Source organism: Hippocampus bargibanti, linkage group LG08, assembly GCF_051943395.1.
Source record: "Hippocampus bargibanti isolate YZ-2025 linkage group LG08, ASM5194339v1, whole genome shotgun sequence".
Taxonomy (NCBI): domain Eukaryota; kingdom Metazoa; phylum Chordata; class Actinopteri; order Syngnathiformes; family Syngnathidae; genus Hippocampus; species Hippocampus bargibanti.
This window is the reverse complement of record NC_142741.1, coordinates 8,184,372-8,206,883: the sequence shown is the minus strand read 5'-3', so window position 1 is coordinate 8,206,883 and position 22,512 is coordinate 8,184,372. Positions and strand designations below refer to the sequence as shown.

The 22,512-nt window shown below is 45.2% G+C and overlaps 1 protein-coding gene across 1 annotated transcript in view; it reads right to left on the bottom strand.

The window, feature by feature from the left end:
- cfap65 (cilia and flagella associated protein 65) overlaps window positions 1-18,984 on the bottom strand; it is a 41,450-nt gene extending 22,466 nt beyond the window's left edge. The window contains exons 1-20 of the mRNA XM_089002180.1: window positions 18,904-18,984; window positions 18,589-18,761; window positions 18,404-18,506; window positions 18,153-18,319; window positions 17,848-18,056; window positions 17,618-17,754; window positions 13,419-13,644; window positions 13,067-13,335; window positions 11,797-11,973; window positions 11,479-11,705; window positions 11,249-11,402; window positions 10,083-10,214; window positions 9,274-9,531; window positions 8,230-8,369; window positions 8,042-8,126; window positions 7,808-7,954; window positions 7,570-7,735; window positions 1,188-1,316; window positions 904-1,117; window positions 681-809 (exon numbers count right to left, since the gene is read on the bottom strand). Of these exons, the coding sequence (XP_088858306.1) occupies window positions 681-809; window positions 904-1,117; window positions 1,188-1,316; window positions 7,570-7,735; window positions 7,808-7,954; window positions 8,042-8,126; window positions 8,230-8,369; window positions 9,274-9,531; window positions 10,083-10,214; window positions 11,249-11,402; window positions 11,479-11,705; window positions 11,797-11,973; window positions 13,067-13,335; window positions 13,419-13,644; window positions 17,618-17,754; window positions 17,848-18,056; window positions 18,153-18,319; window positions 18,404-18,506; window positions 18,589-18,761; window positions 18,904-18,984 (3,323 nt within the window). The remainder of the gene's footprint in view (window positions 1-680; window positions 810-903; window positions 1,118-1,187; window positions 1,317-7,569; window positions 7,736-7,807; window positions 7,955-8,041; window positions 8,127-8,229; window positions 8,370-9,273; window positions 9,532-10,082; window positions 10,215-11,248; window positions 11,403-11,478; window positions 11,706-11,796; window positions 11,974-13,066; window positions 13,336-13,418; window positions 13,645-17,617; window positions 17,755-17,847; window positions 18,057-18,152; window positions 18,320-18,403; window positions 18,507-18,588; window positions 18,762-18,903) is intronic.
- Between the last annotated feature and the right edge of the window lie 3,528 nt (window positions 18,985-22,512).

Sequence of the window (22,512 nt, the reverse complement as noted above, 5' to 3'; positions counted from 1 at the left end):
TGATTACCATTAGAGCTGAATGGTGAGTATAGTTTTTGCTTTTTTGAATATTGCAGTGCCAATGACCATTTTGTGTTTGGGAGCCTTTGACTGAGTGAGTTGCTTGTTCTGTAGCCACAAAGGGAGAGAAGTCTTCGTGTGCCGGTCCCAAGCCCGGATAAATACAGAGGGTTGTGTCAGGAAGGGCATCCGACGTAAAAGCTTGGCCAAAACAAACATGCGGATCAAACCTCTAAAGATGGAGGACACTCATTTGCTGTGGCGACCTCTTGATGGGAAAAGCCGAAAAGAAAATAAGAAATGTTTTCCAAATATAAGGCACACCACATTATAAGGCGGCCGGGGGTACGCACTACTTCTTCTACAGGGGTAAAAAGCAGTCGCTGGCTGCTGAGAATCGTTGTGAGACCTGTTGTGGCTCAATATTACAATACATATAAGACGCAGGGGCATCTTTTGAAGAAAATGAAGGCTTTTGTGTGTGCCTTATACATAGGAAAATATGGTATTTACAAGCGCCCACTGGTTGAAACACTGCATTCTGATAAACGATGTGTTTGTGAAATTTGAACAGAAAAAATCCTGCTGTTTGACTTCAATGTCTCATCCTGCCACTTGCTGTCGACTAAAAATGATGTCATAGTGGCTAAGGGCTTGAGTTTGGTCATGTGACAACTTACCACTCTACTGGAATGCTGCCAGGGTTGTAAAAAACCAATGCAAACGTGGAGGGTTCACAATTCAAGGAAGCTGCACTGAAGTTCAAATCCAGCATGGCTTTAATCAAAATGGCCGGGTATGTGTCCATCCTATCAAGACCAAAAAAAACAAACACCATGACAGTGGCATTGTCATACTGATTTTGCAAAAAAAAACACGTCAAAAAGCATTGCGGCGCTTCACCTGTGGCATCTGGGGCTTCTGTACGTGTGCTCCACGGGCGAGGGGATGGAAAGCAACTGCGCGTTGAGGCAATCCACTGAGAGGAGTTTCCACACAAAGGACTTGGTGAACCAAGCTGCGCCGCCGCCGCTGCACACGTCGCTCACCTGCACGGCGGGAAACACGCCTTTGCCGCGCACTTCGCACACCGCTTGCGGGGGGGATAACAGCGCACCTGGGGACCAACAATGAGATCAAAGTGTCAGTGTTTCAAGTGTGTGTGTGTGTGTGTTTTGTGTGTTTACCGCTGCAACTCAGTGTCTGGTAGCTGATGGTCCACCTGTAGTGGGCTTGACGATCTGGGCGAAATGTGGCTCGGAGCATAAAGGTAGAATGTGAAGCGACCATTCCGCCATTACAGTCAAGTTGCAGGGCTGGGAAAAAAATCCAACCCAATTTAGTAAATTTCGGGTTAGATTTATTCAAGACCCCCTTTCAAATTGCTGCTGTAATTGCAATTTTACCCATTGTGGGACTATTAAAGGCTTTCTGATTCTGAACCAAGTCCAAGAGATTATTCAAACATTGTACAAGAAGGATGGATTGGATGTGTATAAATTTACATTTCACAGGAGCAAAGTTATGAAAGGAAGAGGAACGGAAAGAAAGAAGTAGAAAAACAAAATACAGGAGCTGCTGGAAAGGCAGCCACTCTTGCGGCGCTATCTTGAAGTTAAAAAATAAATAAATAAATATGACAACCCAAAGACACAGAGAGTCATTCATTCCTCAGCACTTGCTGTGCCCTTTTTGTGTCATGAAGCAGTTCTAGATGAAAGAGGAGAGGATCAAAGCATCCTTTTTAGCAGTGGATCAGGGACATCATGGTGGAATGTGCATGTCTACTACAAGCTAAATGTTGAAAGCAAACACGCAGGAAACGGTCCAAATTACTTACATTCACATCACTGCTCCGTAAATTATTTAGTAATAATACATCTACATTAATCCCTCGTTTATCACTGAATGTGGACCAGGACCGCCCGCAATAGACGAAAAACAGCAACCTTATATGTATTGGTAAATTTACATGTGTATGAGTACAAAATAATATTTATAAGGCTAAATTTAGTGGAACACAGTACAGGAAATACCTAAAGTTGCACAGTAAATGTTTGTAGTACAGTACAAAACTAACTCCTTCCCTCAGTTGTTCAAGTCATGTGAATATTTCTCTCAAACAAAGTCAAGACGATGAATGTACAGTAAGCAAAGTGATGAAAATGTTGACATGAATCGTCGACTCATTGTTGTCACATCCTGATTGCCGTCAGGTTCGCACCCCTCCCTGCTCTCTGGGCTGGCTCACCTGATTCCAATCCCACTGATTGTGCCTTCTGGCTATAAAAGCCACCCGGTTTCGTTCGGTTTTCGGCGGTGTATTCCTTCATTCCATGACCTTGTCGCCTCACAGTACGCAGGTTGGTCCCGCTCGGCAGTTCTGCTACTTCAGCGTTCTGTTCTGTTTCTTTTTGTTTGTTTCCTATGTGTCTCAGTAGCACCTTTTTTGAACTATACTGTCTCCAACAAGTATTTTGGATCCAGCATCCCTTTTTCTTTGTCCTAAGAGATCTGTTGCCACTCCTCGAGCGGACGTGACATCATACACCGGTCACCATGGATCCCACCAATGGAGACAAGTTCATGTCAGTCTTAGCCCATCAGGCGGAGTTTTCGAGCCAGCTGGCACAAGCTATCGCAGAGCTCCGCAGTACTGTGTCCTTGCTGGCTCAACGCCTAGAGGGGGTTGAGACACGCCTCGCTACTTTGACAGCCCCTTCCGCCCACCCCGTGAGTAGTCGCGAGCTCCCCCTACCGCACCCCTCGCGCTACGGAGGCGAGCCTGAGTGCTGTGCTCAATTTTTGATGCAGTGCTTGTTGGTTTTCAGAATCAGAACCATCTTTATTCTCATACTGTTTCCTGTCGAACACGCTGGACGAGTATCATCATCAAAAAATTGCAAAGAGGCACTATACAGTTCGAGCGACAACCCTCCACTTATCGATGAGAAGGTTTCTTCAACCGTCATCTGTACAAATGTGAAGGTTTCGGACGTTTCGCCTCCTATCCAAGAGGCTTCGTCAGCGAACTAAAGTCTGACTGGTCGTATCGGCCCTATTTATATATCCCTAATGTCCAGACATGGTGGCGCCGGACACAGCTATGATAGGTCCCTACTCTCAGGTTGGGGGGGCAGAGGACCCCTCCCTGTGGCCCCACTGATTGTTCCTACATTCCTGACTAACGACTGGCCTATTACCCCCACTCCCACCGGTATCACCTCATCAGCATAACGACCCTCATCAGCATTACGAAAGTTGCCTAACCTGTTTTGCCTAAGCAGGCTATTGTATGAACGATCCAAATTGAACCTCACCCCACCAGACCGGTTTAATGAAGATAGACCGGTTTAATGAACAGGACTTTGTTGTTTTATAAGAATCGCTTCTTTTACCCCCCTTTCAAACCATCTATGTTCTTTTGCTAAGATTTTAACCTCATTGTCGTCAAATGAGTGGTTGCTCGCTTCCACTTACGTTAGCGACGAGGCCAAGGTCGCTTTTATTACCAGCCTGCTCACGGTGCAGGCGGAGTCTTGGGTGTTGGCCGTCCGGGAGTCACAGCCCGAACTCTGTGAATCGTACCCGGACTTTGTGGCCGAGTTTCGCCAGGTGTTCCACCACCCGGTCACACAGTGCGAGGCTGAGGGACTTCTCCTAGACTGCACACAAGGAACGCGTTCTTCCGCCGAGTATTCCATCGCCTTCCGCATCCTGGCTGCCCAGAGCGGCGACAACGATCGGGCGCTGAGAGGAGTGTTTCGTCGCGGACTTAGCGCCGCTCTCAAGGACGAGTAGAACACCCGCGACGCTGGCACAACCCTTAGCTCTCAGATGATCGCTGTAGTTGTCTGCTTGGACCATCGTCTCCGGGCGAGGAAGCGGGAGCAAGGCGCCCAGCAGACCAGTGAATCCGGAAGCAGCTGCGGACGACTACACCCGGCGGCAGCGAACAGGCCCGGCGTCCGGAGGGGGGCCCTGAGCCGATGCAAATGGGAAGCGGGAGCGATCGCCCCAACCCCGGAGGACGTCGCACCCAAGGCCACCCGCTGAAGACCCCCAGCACCTGTAAGTCCCTGTCTGATTGGTGACCGCGGTACCTGTCGCAATCGTCGAGGACGGCGGCCGTCACGCGGTTGGAGTTGGACGCCGAATTAATTGGCCCGTCCAATTCCCAGGCGATACGGGCGTTAGTGGATTCGGGGGCGGGCGGGTGCTTTATCGAATCTCAACTGGCATCGTCGTTGGGATGCGGCATCGAGAAACTTGCGGTCCCCAAAGAGATTCTCGACCTGGACGGCCGATTATTAGCCCAGGTTACGAGAGTCACCGCACCTCTCAAACTCCGGCTGTCGGGCAACCACGTCGAGCATCGGCGCTTTTTGCTCATGACCTTTTGCTCGCCCGAGGAGATTTGCCTCGAGGGCGAGCCGCGATGTTACCACAATCTGCGGGCGGCATTCAGCAAAGAGCGCACTCAATCCCTGCCACCCCATCGACCGTATGACTGCGCCATAGAACTACAGCCCGGGGCTCCACTACCGGACTCCCGATTAGACCGCATTTCTCACCCGGAACAAGAAGCCCTGCGCACATACATTGACACTTCCCTCGCGTAGAGACTCATCCGATCGCCCCGGCACGGCGGCAGCAAGTCTGATGTGTCCTGGCGCGGCTCCTGCAAAACCGGCTCTACGTGAAGGCAGAGAAGTGTGAGTTCCACGTCCTTTCTCTGTCTTTGCTAGGGTTCATCGTGGAGCAGGGGCAACTTCGGGCCGATCCCGCCAAGACCAAAGCGGTGGTAGAATGGCCAACACTCAAGACGTGCAAACAACTCTAGCGATTTTTGGGGTTTGCCAACTTCTACCGCCGCTTCATCCGCGATAAAAGTCAGAAGGCAATTTCCCTAACAAGTCTCACTTCCACCAAGGTTCCCTTTAGGTGGACACCCGACGCGGACGGGGCGTTTAACCTCCTCCGATGCGCCTTCACTAACCCTCCTGTATTACGCAACCGCGACCCGAACCACGCGTTCGTGGTACAGGTGGACGCATCTGAGTCCGGGGTGGGGGCTCCCCGGTTGACCAGAAGCTCCACCACTCAGCCCTGCGGAGGCCAACTACGACGTGGAAAACCGGAAACTGCTGGTGGTCATCTTGGCTCTGCAGCAGTGGAGACACTGGCTCGAAGGGGCTAAACATCCCTTCACAGTGTTCACCGATCACAAGAACCTGGACGCCATTCGGTCCACCAAGAGACAGTGGGCACTGTTCCTGACACGCTTCAATTTCACCCTCACCGACTGCTTCAGTTCGCAGAACACCAAACCGGCCGCCCTGTCACACATTCACGAGCCGGCAGAGAAGGAGGAGGTCATCACCAACATCCTGCCAGCGCAACACATCCTGTGCGCGCTTAGGTGGGAGGTGGAGAAGAAGGTGCAGGAGGCGCAAGGTGGTAACCTGGTTCCCAAGGGTTGCCCGGGGGAACGCCTAAATCGTCCCCCCCGCACTGCACGCTGAGGTGCTGCACTGGGGACACGCCTCCAGGGTCGCCTGTCACCCTGGAGTCAACAGGACGACCCACCTTATAGCCCAGCGATTCTGGTGGCCGGACTACAGGAAGGACGTCGCAGACTACGTGAAGGCATGCCCAGCCTGCGCCTGTGGGAAGGTCTCCCATCAAGCCCAGGCGGGACTTCTCCAGCCACTAACAGTCCCCTCCCGACCCTGGTCCCATATCTCCCTGGACTTCGTCACGGGCCTTGCCCCTTCCCGTGGCAAGACGGTCGTCCTCACGGTGGTGGACCACTTCTCGAAGTCGGCCCATTTCATCACGTTAACCAGGTTGCCGTCCGCCATCGAGACGGCCCAGCTCCTGGTTAACCACGTCGTTCGTCTCCACGGGATTCCGGCGGACATCGTGTCGGAACGGGGACCGCCGTTCGTGTCCAAGGTATGGAAACGTTTCTGTCGGTCCATAGGGGCGTCGGTGACCTTGTCGTCTGGCTACCACCCTCAGTCCAACGGCCAGACGGAGCGCAAGAACCAGGATCTGGAAGCGGCTCTACGGTGCGTGTGCCTCTACCGTCCAGCGTCGTGGGCTCTCCACTTGCCGTGGGTGGAGTACACACACAACACACTGGTCTCCTCAGCCACAGGTCAGTCTCCTTTCATGTCTGCCTGTGGTTATCAGCCACCGTTGTTCCCCACCCAGGAGGGCCAGGTGGAGGTCCCGTCCATTCAACACGACCTCAGACGGGACCTTCGGGTGTGGAAGGAGACCAGAGCCGCCCTGTCGCGCACGGCGTCCCGGAACCAGCACGTCGCGGATCGTCGTCGCCGCCAGGCACCGGACTACCAGGTCGGGCAGGAGGTGTGCCTGTCCACGAGGTATCTCCGGTTGGCCGGGACGTCGCCCAAATTGGGGCCGCGGTTCGCGGGCCCCTTCCTCATCGAGGCCGTCCTCAGCCCGGTCTCGGTCAGGCTCGGGCTGCCGCCCACTATGAAGGTCCACCCGGTCTTCCACGCGTCCCTCCTCAAGCTGGTGGAAACCAGCACCCTAGCTCCAGCACGCGCCCCCCCCCTCCTCCCCGGAAGGTGGACGCCGGTGCGGGAGATATTGGACTCTCGCCGCATGGGCAGGGGCTCGCAATATCTGGTCGACTGGGAGGGCTACGGGCCGGAAGAACACTCCTGGATCCTCGACTCGTCACTCACCCGAGCGTTCCACTCGGCTCATCCCTCCAAACCGGGTGGACTGCCAGGGGGCGTCTGTTGGGGGGGGGGGGGGGCACTGTCACATCCTGATTGCCGTCAGGTGCGCGCCCCTCCCCTCCCTGCCAACCAAACCAAAGTACGCAGGTTGGTCCCGCTCGGCAGTCCTACCTCACCGTTCTGTTTTGTTTTTTTTTTGTTTATTCCCTGCGTGTCTCAGTAAAACCCTTTTTGAACTATACTGTCTTCATCGAGTATTTCGGATACAGCTCCCCTTTTTCTTCGTCCTACAAGATCTGTTGCCACTACTCGTGCAGACGTGACAATTGTCAGGTGAGGCCAAATGAAACCGATATTTTTGGTGGCTGAACTCATGTTCGGTTTTGTGCATTTACAGCACAGTGATGGTCAAAATGGATGAACAAATTAAAAAATAACAATAGTCAATCTAAAGAATGCTGTACGCTGCTCACTATGACGCGCTGTTGTTTTACAAGTACTGTACTGTAGTGACTTTCACTGTCATTTGCAGCCATTTTTAAGGTTCTTTCGCATCAAGGGCCGCTATAATATAACCGCGAAGTAACAAGCGATAACTGTATTATTTTTATTTTTTTTAAATAAAACCTCCATCCACTTATCTTCTAATCATTTTTGAAGAAGACTCTGGGCTCCATTTTTCTGATGGGCGTAAATCCGGCACATCATTTGGCATAATTACATTCAGCGGCAAGTTGCTGTGCCGTAGTGGGAGTGGTCACACACGCACACAATGTCAATATTGATCCATCAAAGTTTTTTCCAATTTAAAATGGCGATAGGCTCACTAAAGGTCTGTTGTACGGTATACCAATTGTCGCAGGACGAAGGTCTGGATGAAGTTGTTCATCTTGTAGCGTCTGCTCAATGGAAACACCGAAGGTGATTGAGCAGGTACTGTTGTTGACCAGGGGAACATCAATTGCCTGAGCACGCCCAACCATTGTATCTCCCATATCCAAGACTTCCTTAACCGCCTGAGGATGGTAACGCAAATCCATATTTGTGCCACTTTTTTTCAGAACAGCTTGCAAAAAAATAAGCCATACCTGAATGAAGCCTTTAGCGCCTTTTCCCACAATTTTGAGGGTAAGGGTGGACTGATTATAATTGGGGTTTTGAATCGGCCAGATAACGAGAGCAGGTTCCAGGATGTATGTTCTCTCTTCCTTTGGATTAAAGGACCACTTCTGCTGCTGCGATATCAAAACAGTCACCGAAAAGACATTTAAAAAAAATCATTTGGATCATTTTAGGCGAGACGAATAGAGCGCGACTCTTACCGCAAACTCGTTGGCTTGCAGTTCACCGGCTTCCGGTTGAACAGAGATGAGGTGTTGGTCTGAGGAACTGATGTTCCATTGGAAGCTACGATGACGACATCGTCAGAGAAGAAAATTTTTTGGACATGGCGGTTACGAAAGAAAAAGAGGCGCAGTTCGTTACCCCACATGACGAAAAAGAAACTCACCCCAGAGGAATGTGGCAGATGTTTCGGATGACGTGAGTCTGGTGGGTCTGGGAGCCTACGGACGTATCTTGGAAATATAAAGTGCCATTTCCGCTCAGTGACATGTTCATCTTTTCCAGTGTGTTGAAAACTGTAATTTCCTAAAGTCAAGTAAATCAAAAACGGGTGCATCTTAAAGAAACAAACAAACAAATAAATGAATAAGCACATAAATACACAAATAAATACATAAATAAATATACACACAAATTAACAAACAATAAAAACTTAAAACAAACAAATAAATAATTAACAAGTCAATAAATAAATGAGAACATAAACAAATAAACAATTTGCCAAATAAATAACGATATAAAAACTAAATGTAATTAATTAATAAACAACTAAATAAAAACACATAAATACACAAATAAATTAATTAATAATGACAAATGAATAAACAAACAATAAAAACAAACAATAAAAACCATAAAACAAATAAATACATTACTTAGTAAACTAATAAATAAACGAATTTACAAAAAAACAATAAGATTATTTAATAAACAAGTACATAAAAACATACATAAATAAATACATATATAAATAAACGAAGAGACAAATAAATAAACAATAACAAAACTTAAAACAAATTAATTAATAAACAAGTCAATAAATAAATACATAAACAAATAAAGAATTGACAAATGAATAAACAAATAAAATTAATCAATTAATAAAAAGTACATAAAAACATAAACAAATAGACAAATAAACAATAAAAAACATCCAACAAATGAATTAGTTAATTAATAAACAAGTCAATAAATAAATACACACTGAAATGAACAAATAAAGAAATTGACAAGTACATAAACAAATTAAAAAATGTAATTAATAAATACACTCATGAATTAATAAACAAGTAAATAAATATGACAACCAATATACATAATTAAATAAACAAAACAAATAAATAAATACATAAATAAATAAATGGATAAATAAAGAGATACAAAAATAAATAAATAGGATCTTTGGGGGGTGTCATAATCAGTGTTGTACCTTTGTGTATTTGCTGCAATTGAACTGAAGCCGCAGGTCAATTCCCTGGATGGGGGAGTCTTCTTTGGGAGTCGTTATGACGGTGAGGATTTGGTAGGCCCCGGGCGGGATCAAGCCGCACCTCGGCACCACTGACACCGATGCTTCCAAAGAGGGGTCGAAACTCTCGTTGAGGTTGCGACAGAAGGTGAGGGGCTGCTCGCAATTGTTGCGGAGGAGCAAGGTCTGATAGGATCGAACGTCGAGGCCCGTGAATACCTACGAGTGGAGCGCGAAAATCGTTGGAAAACAACGGCAGCAGATACAGTCGATATAAAAAGTCAACACACCCTCATAAAAATAAACCTGATGAATCTTTTCAAAAAAAATTCAAGCATTCATGTGATGCATAATCCGTACGCCATCAAACACATACTGGACTTGAACCGAAATCTCCCCAACACATGTGGAAAAGTGTTGGCATAATGCAAAATGTCTGTGAAAGCCTACTAGAACAGCTGAAATGTATTTTGGGGTTAATGAGAAGTTTTTTCAAGGGTGTGTGAATCTCATTAGACCCAAAAAGTTTGAATATGATTGTATGATTCCGCATCTGACACAGACGCATCTGTGTCAGATGCGTCTGTGTAGACTTATGCAAAAATATTACTGTAATTCTCCATTTTTAATTCGCCTCTCCCCATTTTTTTTCACTTAAAAAAATCATTTGAGGCGAACAGGTCATAGGTCACATCCACACATTGTGGTAAAAATATATCATTGATAAAATTGTAACATTTTTTTCCGTAGCTGTCGGGTGTTGCGCTTACCACTTTGGTTGGCTCGAGAGAGAAGTGTGGGTAAAAGTGCTTTTTGCCACGCTCAAAGGAGTGTCCAATGACTCGGACGATAACGCACCAGGGGGGGCATACCCGTTCCTCATTCTCCAGAGGCGGATTTTGCTGCACCCCGGCAGAACAAGGGGAGATAAATTTCAGATAGTGATACGTTGGCTTACGAACTTAATTGGTTCTCATTAATTTCGGACAGGACACCATTAGAATTAGAATAATCCATTCCCAGGTCCCCATAAAACATAATTTTCAACTAAATAAGCCATAAAACTACACTCATACCTTATTTTATGTAGAATAATATGCAATGGTATTGAAATTAAAGAAATAAACTGTACTGTATAATAAAGTTGTTTTATTTACCTGTGTGATGGTTGTTGATGGCTTGACGGAATGGATAGCTTTTTGTGTCTCAAGGAGCTCTGGGTTGTACATCTTGGAAGTTGTGATATTGCAACAGCAACAGATGCAGGCAGACACACCAGAAACGTCATTGATAGCTGGTTCCCTTGGTTGTCTTTTCTTTTCAAATTGTACAGATGGGTTTTGCGGGTTATTTGTGGACCCTGATTGATGGGATATTTTAACGTTGCAGTCTACACCTACACTCTGCCTTTGAACTATCAATAAAGTTGAAACAAATCCAAATTTCATTGTGTTTTCTATTCATTTTCTCAACGTTCGTTTTTCATTTTTTTGTTTCAACCTCTGTCGTCTGCCTTTCCTGTGTCGTGTGCTCACAGCGTGCTGCTCACAGTGTGCAACAGCACGCTGGGAGCACTCTGACCCCTCCCCCCGCTCACTCCTGCGTGTATTCTACTGCATGTGTCCCCTCCCTCCTCTAACACGGACCTTGACCAATCACGTGTGGCTTTAACCGAAGACTGGGGGCAGGGAATAGAGGAAAAAAAGTCTGCTGCCATTTTCAGCTCCTTCTTCGGAGCTCCAAGAACCGAATCGTTCGTGAACGACACATCACTCATTGTGGCGCTCCGTGTGTTTCCCAAAAAATAGTTTGTATGCCGAGATTATATTTTCGCTAATTTAACGTTCGTAAGGCGAAAAGTTAGTTAGCTAAAGCGTTCGTAAGCTGAGGTATAACTGTAAAAGAAAGTGATTGGGAAGGTTTCAAGATACCCTACTTGCAAAGCGAGGCATTCCAGTTGAGCTGCGTGCAACGTGTTGACTTCCTTTGGATTGTAAATCACACGAAATGAGGTGGACTTCAGTGGCGACAGCTCACGTGTGACGGGAGACACGGAAAAAGAAGATTCTGGGGTGTTGGTCCACATCAGGCTGCAAGAGAAAAAAAATGTGGTGTCAAATCCATGTTTTGGAAAATCTAGTTGGAGTCTCTGGCGAAAAACTTTACGTGACTTTCACAGCTGAGTTGTTGGTGATGGCCACCCCCTGAGAGGAAGTTGTCACGGGCCAGGAGGATGGGGCGTGATTGAACACTAGCTCGCTGGGGACCACCGATACGCGGGTGGACAGTGAGGAGGCAGCGGTCAAATCCGCATCCGTCGAGCCGGGCCGGTCGGGGTCTTCCTTGGGAGTCATCGTCCGCATGACAGAGATGTCGGATAATCGGCTTGTTTTCTGGAAAAGGACAAAAATGGCTGGCAGTGAAAAACGACATCCAAACACGACCGAAACGCTATTTTGGGAAACGGACGGGACGGCTACTCACCTCATTCCCAGATAGGGAGAATGCTTGCGGATCCAACTGCGTGCTATTACTTGGTAGCAGGGTGCTAATGACGTCAGAGTGATCCTCTTGACTGTCGGCTAAATGTTGTGGTGTTAGTACCGCTGGATTCTCCAGATCAGAGTGACACGTACCAATCAGGTCAAGGAACAACGGCTCCTATGAAAAAAAAGATGTACCTGAGGTCAGAGGATGCTGGCAAATATAGCCTGTTAGCGAATATAGCCTTTTAGCAAATTTAGCCTGTTTGCAAATATAGCAGATTAGAGCCTCTGAAAAAAAAGATGTACCTGAGGTCAGAGGGTGCTAGCGAATATAGCCTGTTAGCGAATATAGCCTTCTAGTGAATATAGCCTGTTAGCAAATATAGCTGATTAGAGAATATAGCCTGTTGACGAATATAACCTATTAGCTAATATAGCATGTTAGAGAATATAACTTGTTTGAAAATATAGCCCATTAGCAAATATAGCCTGTTAGCGAATATAGCCTATTAGTGAATATAGGCTGCTAGCAAATGTAGCCTATTAGCACATATAGCCTGTTAACGAATATAGGCTGTTAGCTAGTATAGCCTGTTAGCCAATATAGCCTGTTAGCGAATATAGCCTGTTAGCAAATACAGCCTGTTAGTTAATACATCCTGTTAGCAAATACTGTACAGCCTGGTAACAAATATAGCCTGTTAGCGAATATATCCTATTAGCAAATATACTGTAGTTTATTAGCGAATATAGCCTGTTAGTGAATATAGGCTGTTAGCAAATATACCTGGTTAGAAAATTTAGCTTGTTTGCCAATATAGCCTGTTAGCAAATACAACCTGTTAGCTAATAAACCCTGCTAACTAATATAGCCTGTTAGCTAATATAGCCTGTGAGCGAATAAAGCATGCTTGCGAATATAGCCTGTTAGGAAATATAGCCAGTTAGCAAATATAGCCTGTAAGCAAATATAGCCTGTTAGCCAATATAGCATGTGAGCGAATATAGCCGCCTTGTTGCTAAAAGTTAGCGAGAGCATGGCAAGACTATGAACTTCCATTCCGAAATATTTCAGACTCAAAAATGCAAAAAATAGAAAGCTCCACATTTTGCCTTCGATTCCAACGCTTTTCAAAATGTCGCAGGCGATGACAACGTTTTTAGTATCGGTTTTTGTGGTATCAGAGTCACCTTTGTGGTAATCGCAATCGCGGTAATCGCAATCGCGGTAATCGCAATCGTGGTAATCGTAGCGCTTACTTCCTTACCCCGTGCAGTATCAAACACGGCACGCTTCTGTGATGCGCAAAAGGCACTGTGGGGAGGTACAAGACAGTCAGTGTCAAAGAGCTTTTGGCAGCTATGGTGCCAAATTGTGGTTGAATGCTGAAGGCACTGTGTCCGGCACAGTCAAGGTCCCATTGGTAGGTCGCTTGAACGCACGACGAATTAATCATCTCGACGGTCTGCGACACTGCATTTCCCAGTTCAATGCAGCCAAAGTCAACCACAGAAGAAGAAAAACACAGCTTGGGGCCTAGAAACAATAAAATAAATTATACAAAATAATGAGGTATGCTACGATCATAACTAGCTTTCCGTCGCATTCGTGCGCCATACCCGTCGAATTCCCAATTAGCTTGAGCACCGTATTGTTGAGTGCCCCTTTGCATTCCACAGTCAAATACTCCACATAGACCGAATCGGCAACCGTTGGCATAAAGGTGACCTTCGCCGTCAAGCTTCCACCCGGAGCAACGCGATTGCTGCTGACTTCGCAGACAAATTGGGACCCCAACATGGGCACCCCTCCAGAAAGCCGGGCCAGGGAAAAAAACGCAGTCACCTGGAAGACAGCGCCGATGCGCAAACAAATAAACAAACAAATAAATACATTAATAGACAAACCAAAAGATAGGTAGATAGATAACTAGATCGGTCGGTAGATCGATCGGTAGATAGGTCGGCAGATCGGTCGGTAGATAGGTCGGCAGATAGGTCGGTAGATCGATAGATAGGTCGGTAGATCGATAGATAGATCGGTAGATAGATTAGTAGATCGTTAGATCGGTAGATCAGTAGATAGATCGGTAGATCGGGAGATAGATCAGTAGATCGGTAGTTAGATCGGTAAATAGATCGGTGGATAATAATTGATAGTAGATAATTTATAATTGTATTTTATTTATTTTTGTATCTATGCGTGTCTGTGACTGTAAAGTGTCCTTGAGAGCTTTCAAATGTGTTTTTCGGTCGATCAGTAGATCGGTAGATCAGGAGATCGGTAGATAGTTCGGTAAATGAGATAGATCAGTAGATAGTTGGGTAGTTCGGTAGATATATAGGTCGGTAGTTCGGTAGATAGATCGATCGGTAGTTCGGTAGATAGATTGATAGATCGATAGATAGGAATAAAAGGATAAAGATATAGTTAAATATTAAACACATTTTTTTCAAAAGTGGATACAAATCAGATTCCAAGGTTCAGGATTTGAATCGAAAACAGCAAATCAGAAAAAGAAACAATGAAATGTGAGGTAAAATGTTCATTAAAGGCACATTATAATTGAAATTAATTTCCAAGTGGCAACGTATATTTCATTTAAAGGACAACCGTCACCAATTTTTTGTTTCCTAACTGACATCAGAAAAACGTTTTATAGCATCTAAAATACCCAAAACACGCAGACTGATATTTTCGTCAAATACAAAACACCAATAAAAATGACTTAAAGTGTCCCAAAACTGCCACAAGTGAGCTCAAAACTGGGGAGATTCAGAAAGTCCCGCCCCCTTATTCGTGACATCACGTTAGGTTTGGCCCACCCATAAACTTGCGCCAGTATCAAAACAATAGGTTCAGAGAGTTCAGATTCGGAGACGATGCTTTCTTGTTACTCATCCAGTTATGAATATGATTCAAATAGCTCTGAAGAGGAAAGCATAAATGTTTGCAATCGATTAAAGAAGTACCTTCGTATCAATTCTAGCTGTCTGCAAGCGATGAAACCGGTGGAGATCTGGACTCCGAGGTAGCAGCCTAGAAAATGCACAAGATGGTGCACAAGCGGCGTTTCGTCCAGTACAGTGAAACGTCGGTTTACGAACGCCTTGACTTACGAACTTTTCGGTTTACGAACGTTATATTTATGAAAATTTTACCTTGGCATACAAACTATTTTGCAGGATACACACAGAGCTGCCACAACGAGTGATTTGTCGTTCGCGAACGAGCCCGTTCTCCTAACAAGAAAATTGTGGCTGGCCACTGTTTTTGTTCTCTATTCCCCGCCCCCAGTCATCGGTTAAAGCCACGTGATTGGTCAAGAACGCAGCAGTGGGGAATGGGGTTACAGAGAGTGAGTGAGGCCGTTCTCCAAAAAACAAAATGGCATCTTCGGTTAAAGCCACGTGATTGGTCAAGAACCTAGCAGTGTGGGGGGGGGGGGTTAAACATTAAAGAGACAGGCAGACAGAGAGAGAGTGAGAAAACACACACACGAAAGCGAGTTGCCCGAGCTTGAAACAAAAAACAAAAGTGTGAGAGCGTGAGAATAGTGAGAAAATGGATAGAAAACGGGTAAAATATCCCATCAATCCGGCTCCACAAATAACCCGCACAAGTCATCTGTACACTTGATGCAAAAAGCTATCAAGCCAGCTAAACAGATCACAATTGATGAAGAACTAGATCCAATTATCACAGAGGAAGCACCTACAAGGGATCATTCCTCAAGATGGTGAAAGAAGCCTATGTTCTTCATCAAGTGTTTTATGCTGAGGAAACCGGGCACACCATTCCATCTGTCACGTTTTGCGAGGTGGTGATGGCGGGTGCGGATCCCAAAAAGCAGGCAGGAGGGAGCAGGAGGTTGTTTGACAAATTGTATTAAAATAAAGGTCAGCGGGAACAAAATGTAAAACATCAAAATCATCTGAACAGAAAAAAGTATCAAAAGAAAACCAAGTGTAAAAGTCCGCCAAGGTTAAACAAACACATGCACAGCATACAATGCATGCGATTGCAGACAAAGCATGCAACAAACAATGAACCGACACCAGATGGTCGTGCCAGGACTCCTTTTAAGTGTCATCATCACAAAGGTAAATAAAATTACTTTATTGTACAGTAGTTTATTTCTTTATTCATAATACTATACCACATTTATTATACGTAAAATAAGGTATATTATATGTCGTTTTAAGGCTTAGAAAATTAGAAAGCAGAAAATTATGTTTTATGGGGACCTGGGAACGAATTATTCTCATTTTAATGGTTTCCTATGGGAAATTCATTTTTGGGATACACACTTTTCGCCTTACACACTCTGGGAACCAATTAAGTTGGTAAGCCAAGGTCCCACTGTATATGGAGCCGGTTGTAAGATCCGTAAAGCCGCCCGTGATTGGTTAAAATCCGTGGTAGAAGACACAGAGGTGGGTTTTACGCACACACATAGAAGAGACAGCAACACAATTTGAGCAGCACACGAACATCAGAGATGTTGAGATGAGAGAGAGCTCGACAGCGCTACAGAGTAACAAATGACACGGTGGAAAGTGGATGTTTGTCTGATCGGTTTGCTCCACTAATACGGCGATTGCTCTCTTTCACCAGGTGAGCTCACAGTTAAATGAGTAAACATGCATCAAACTTCCGCTATACAAGCACCGAATGGCTAACTCTGGTTAGCTTCTTCGTTCGCCTCCGCTGGTGCTCTACTGCTCCGCTCCTTTGGAAATGGTTGGTTTGTCTGCTGGGAATTTGTGTAAACTTCCACCTTCTTTATACGTGTTACCGCAATTGGCTGCCACACAACGATTCACCTTCACGTTATTTATGTAGTTTTCCTTCTAATTTCGTGAACAACACAGTGTTTTGAGATGAAAAAGTACCCAAAATGCATTGTGTGTCGCTTTCTCGGTCAGGGGCGTACAGAATGTGATGTCACTTTTGGCATCAACATCAACTCGAAAACAGGATTTCATGAATATTCAGCGTGACTTTTAAAAAGTAAAATACAGCTATATAATAATAATAATACGTTTAATTTACAAGCGCCTTTCTGAACACCCAAGGACACTTTACAATACATAAAACAATAAAATAATAAATAGAACAATAAATAATAAAACAGCAGATCACTAGACCATGAAAGCAAGTTTAAACGGGTGGGTTTTGAGGTGAGTTTTGAAAGTCGGAAGGGAGTCAATGTTATGGATGTTAGTGAGTTCCAGAGTTTGGGAGCGGAGCGGCTTAGAGCTCTGCACCCCATTGTTGTGAGATGGGCAGAGGGCATACAGAGGTGGAGGGAGGAAGAGGATCTGAGGGCCCAAGAGGGAACGGAGATTTGAAGTAGGTCAGACAGATAGGCGGGGGAATCTTTGTAAAATGCGGTCAGTAGAAGTCATTTGAAGTCTTCTTTTCCTTTCGGCTTTTCCCTTCAAGGGGTCGCCACAGCAAATCAGTGTCCTCTATCTTGAGAGGTTTGATCCGCATGTTTGTTTTGGCCAAGCTTTTACGTCGGATGCCCTTTCTGACACAACCCTCTGTATTTATCCGGGCTTGGGACCAGCACAAGAAGACATATGTCCCTTTATGGCTACAGAACAAGCAACTCGATTTACAAATTATGGACGCAACTTGTCAGGAGGTGTTGGTTGTCCTTTAAATGAAGGACAACTAAACTGTACCTAACTGTTAATATTTGCTGTTTTTTTTTCACAAACCAATGTTTCCTTTTACATCATTCATAAACATAAAATAAAAACATCCATTCAAATTTGTCAGATTTTAAAAATAAAATGTCCTTACTCACATGCGAAGGATTACAGATGTCAAAACATTTCTGCAAACTTTGTCCAACTGCGACCGAACCAAAGTTGAGCACGGGGTCGCCGTATTGTTGCTCAGCTTTCAAACTCCGGCTTCTCAACTGAAGACATGGGTACTTGGCTTTTCACCGTGAGAGCAAACAAGATAAAAGGGTAAATGATTCCGCGTGCAACCTTCACACACTTGACGTGCGCTGGTTGATAATCACAGTACCCACTCCCCGAAGACGCACTGCGACGCTGCACTCGGCTTTCTCTCCCTCCTCCCCGAAATGGCAAGAGGCCTGTTTGTTGTACAAAAGCGCCTGCTGTGGTTGGAACACCACCATGAGCTGAATCTCCTGGTTGGGCTTCAGCACGCCTTCCTCCGGACTCACTTGAAAAGGTTCCAAACACTCCCAGTGGAAGTACGTGTGGAGTTTGCTGCGTGACGGACGCACCACGCGGGCAAGACGATTGACGAAGTCCAACATGGATGTTTGGGTTTTTTTTTAGATCGAGGTCGAGATTATGCGATACCTGAGATTTTTCAGCAGGAAAGGAACAGAAGCGGTCTGATGAACCGCGCAGAGTGGAAGGATTACTGTGTCTGGAACTTCAACAGCCGGATAGGGAATCACGGCTCGAAGCGGTATTTGGAAACTGGCATCTTTGCCTTGGAACTCAATGCTATCCTCATACTTGCACTGTCCAACACATAAGAAAGCGTGCACGTCAAACACCAGTATGTACAGGACAGCCTTAAACCAACTGATGACGAGCAATATAACCTTCTCTTCGGGTTTAAAAGTGACCGGTATGGACAAAGTCGTCCCTGGACTCACAATGACGTGGCGGGAACCGGAGACGCTGAAGAATTTGGTCAGCGGAGTCCTGAGAAGGAGCCCAGATGAGATACTCATGCAACTAGCTCAGATTATCACTTGTCTGCTGTCTTTAGAAAACAACTGCTGACCTTAACTGAAGTTTCTGGAGCTTGAGGCCGATGTTCTTTAACGTTAGCGACTTGGTGAATTCTCTTCCCTCATCCCAGTCCTCCCAAAGAAGCTCAGGCTTGATTTCTAGGCCTAAAAAGCAACTTTTTTGAACGGGCGCACGGCGCTGGTGCTTGTGTTGAATTACTGGATGCTTACAGGGAGGAAAAAAAAAGAGAGGGAAAAAAAGTGACAGTAGACCCAATAATGGAAGAACTACACAATTAAAAGACAGCTGCAATAAAAGTTCTCACCGTGCTTTTGTATTCTGCCAAATAACTAAAAAAATAACTTACTTTGGTATTGTTCACAAAAATGTAGGACTTGCACGGTGCTTCTGGCAAAATTAGCTTTGGAACATCAGTCTCAGCTAACATGACTGCAAACAAGGAAAACGTGAAGAGCGTATTTCCTTGCTTCATATTTATTTGAATACTGTAACTGCTTCGACATTATACGAAACGGGGGAGCACAAATATGTATTTTCTCTCCAGCTTATAAGAACACGAAAGGCAGTTAATGGCCCACCAACTTCGCTTACGTTTACGAAAAACCTACAAAAAAATAATACATGCGCTAACTTAAAATAGTTGCACATTAAAGGCTAGCGAGTTAAAGTACACGCTAAGTAATCGCTTAGCAGCTAATTATTGCACGAATTGTACATATTTGGACTTAACATAGAAGGCGTTGTCTTACATTAAATATCAATAACGTGATTAAAACCTTCCATTTTACATTTTTGACAGCAACACGTTCAAAGCTCGGGTAACAGTTAGTGTTTATATGTATATGACACGCTTACCTGCTTCAAGTTGGAAAACTTTACGACAGCAACAACTTATTCTATTTGTATTTAACGTTTAGAATGAAAAAAAATCAACAACCGAGTGGATGAATTTGGAGTTCACGCTGAGTTCTGATATGTTGTGTGTTGCCATGGTAACTACGGAATTTGAAAGAGGACGAGAAAGCGAAGCAGTATTGTCATGGAGTGGTTAGCGTACAAAAAGAACACAATTTAATTTAAATTGCTTCGCTTTACCATTTGTTCTTCATATGAACTTTATTTGTTGAGCAATGGTGTTCACCCGCTGCCTCCACCATATAAAAAAAACCACAGCTGCAAAAACATGATAATATATATTAATTATATCACTATAAAAAAAAGTAATCACACTCACTGAGAGCAGCTTTTGCACATTTTTAAATGTAGTGCTGTCATCTGCTGGACAGGAGGCGTTTTTGGTTCATTTCACGAACATTCAGGCAAATTCAATAATTTTAAATGTGATTACAGTTTTAAAAAATATGGATTATGGTGGTTGCAGAAATTCCCTAAACCGCAGACAACTACCTTATTTTCACGACCATAAGGCGCATATAAACGTCTCAGATTTTTTTTCAAAATGTGCGGTGCGCCCTGTAGTACGGACGTATTAGAGACCACCATGAGAAGGACGTGGGACAGAACATGTGTGGGGGGGGGGGGGCGTGGTTTGTGTATAAACGAACAGGTATGTGCTTAATGCAGAACATTGCTGTTTTAACAACCCTGAACATGGCACAGAGATATGGATATGAAGCTCAGTTTAAACCGAAGGCTATCAGTTACGCCGAGGAACATGGGAATGGAGTCGCCGTGACATAATACGCGGACATAAGGCAAGGTCCGGAGTTGGAGGAAAGATTCGAGCAATGGATCGGCGAGCGGAAGGAGCTTTTCGACTGTCACCATCCCACTCAGAGCAGTAACGCTAGCGGAGGAAATGAAAATTTAACATTTGCAAGGAGGTCCGTCTTGGTGTTGGCGTTTTATGAAACTGTGCGATTTTTCCATGCGGATCGGGACTACTGTAGCGACGGCCGGCGAATGATTCTGAAAAGCTGCCGAAAAGGCTGCCATGCTAACGGAGGGAAACTCCCGGCGATTGTGATTTCTTAAAAGAAAGACTTTGCCTAAAGAGACATTTCCAGCAGGCGTCATTCTTAAGGCAAACGAAAAGGGCTGGATGTTATACCACAGTTTGCCAATGGATTGTGGATGCTTGGGCTAACGTGTCTGCTAGCACGGTGGTTTGAGCTTTCGGAAAAGTCGGTAGCGGTAATGTGCTCCTTTTTACCATGCCGACGCCAATTGAGTGATGATTACAAAATGTTATTCCTTTGTAATTAATAAATAAAGCACTACCAAACTCAGTTTTGCTCCCGATCTGTTTTTTTAAATATGCATACTTGTATGCCTGTGTGTTGTTGTGAGGCGGACGTACGTATGGCCGTAGAGGATACGGTACATATGTAACGGAGTCGTGCACTTAGATTATTAAATTATGAAGGAAGTGACGCAACGGCGCACAGCGTGGCACCATGTCCCGCCCATAGTTTCTAGAACAATCTCGAGGAGATTCAGGGTGAGTCGCAATTTTCTGTTGGTCTCGATTAACGCGCATTTTCATGGCAATATCTTATTTTGTTTCCCCTTTTGTACTGTCTAGTGTTATCTAATTAGTTCCCTTATTCATTTCGAGTCCAGATTACTTTTTGTGTCATTATTTACTTCACGTTTTGTCGAGTGGAACTTTGGAGCACATGTGCTTCATAGTGCTTTTCTATTGCGCAGTTAATCAAGAGACGAAACCCATGCGACTTCACCCATCCCTTCTGCCATACCGTGTTGCAGGTAATAATTGTTTCATTTCGTTTTTATTGAACAATATTTAGTTTCTTGTCTCGTGTTTCATTTGCCCGTGAGTGTCCGTGGCCTGGTTGAACTGCGCCAGCCATTACAAGCGCACCGCGTGTTCTGCCGAGTCTCCGCCTATGATGCGTTCAGAGACATCTTGTAAATAACAGAGAACTTGTGTTGTATTCTCTTTTTCTGTAAATAACCACTATATGATCACATGTTGTTAATTCTGTTTTGTTATCTACAATGTTTTGCATTTGAGAACCATCTCAAGGAGATTCAGGTTAATCACAAGATGAAACTCATGTGACTTCACCCATCCCTTCTTCCATACTGTGTTGCAGAAATAAAAGAAATAAAAAGACACGTCCACGCGTCTGGTCTCATTAAGACGGCAGCATCGTGGAGATGAAGACAGTCACTGTTGTGACACCCGTCACATTGGTGCGGTGACCTGTCGATCACAAGTGACTCTCCACTTCGGACCGGGACCGCGATGCTGCACAATGAAGACGCTGTGCAGTCCCATCACTCGGTGGACGGTGTGTCGAACCGTTTTGAAAATACATGTAGTGTGTTAATTGTCTGACCTGCTGTTTTGCAATTAGTGTGTTTTTTTTCATGTACGTGTTTTTGTGTGTTAAGTCTAAGAATGAGCTCCTTACAAGTAACAAGTAGCACACCTTTGAATGAGTGTGTTGGTAGAGGTAGAGGCTTCCCAACCGTGTTACAGTTATGTAGTGCAATCCAGAGTGGTGTAGTTTATACAGAGGGGAATGGGCAGGTTCAAGCTGAGGCCACTTATGTTAGTGGGGACAGAGTTCCTTCCCAGACCCAGTGCAGTGCATCTACGATGAGCGCACAGACAACTGATATACCGGCAACAAAACCCTTTCTCCAGTCGGTCACAGTTATGTAGTGCTATGCAGAGGGATGTAGTTTGTACAGAGGGGAATGGGCAGGTGCGAGCTGAGGCCACTTATGTTAGTGGGGACAGAGTTCCTTCCCAGACCCGGTGCAGTGCATCTCCGACGAGCGCACAGACCCTGACACACCGGCGACAGATCCCTTACTCCAGTCACCTGACGTAGTTGGTCAGATGAGTGACATAATTAGACAGCATTCTTGTACATCCTTGCCCGATAACCTTGTCTATTGTGCCTGTTGGTCTTTCTGTTGTCTTCCGTGTGTATGTTGCCTCACTTCTGCATAATTTAAG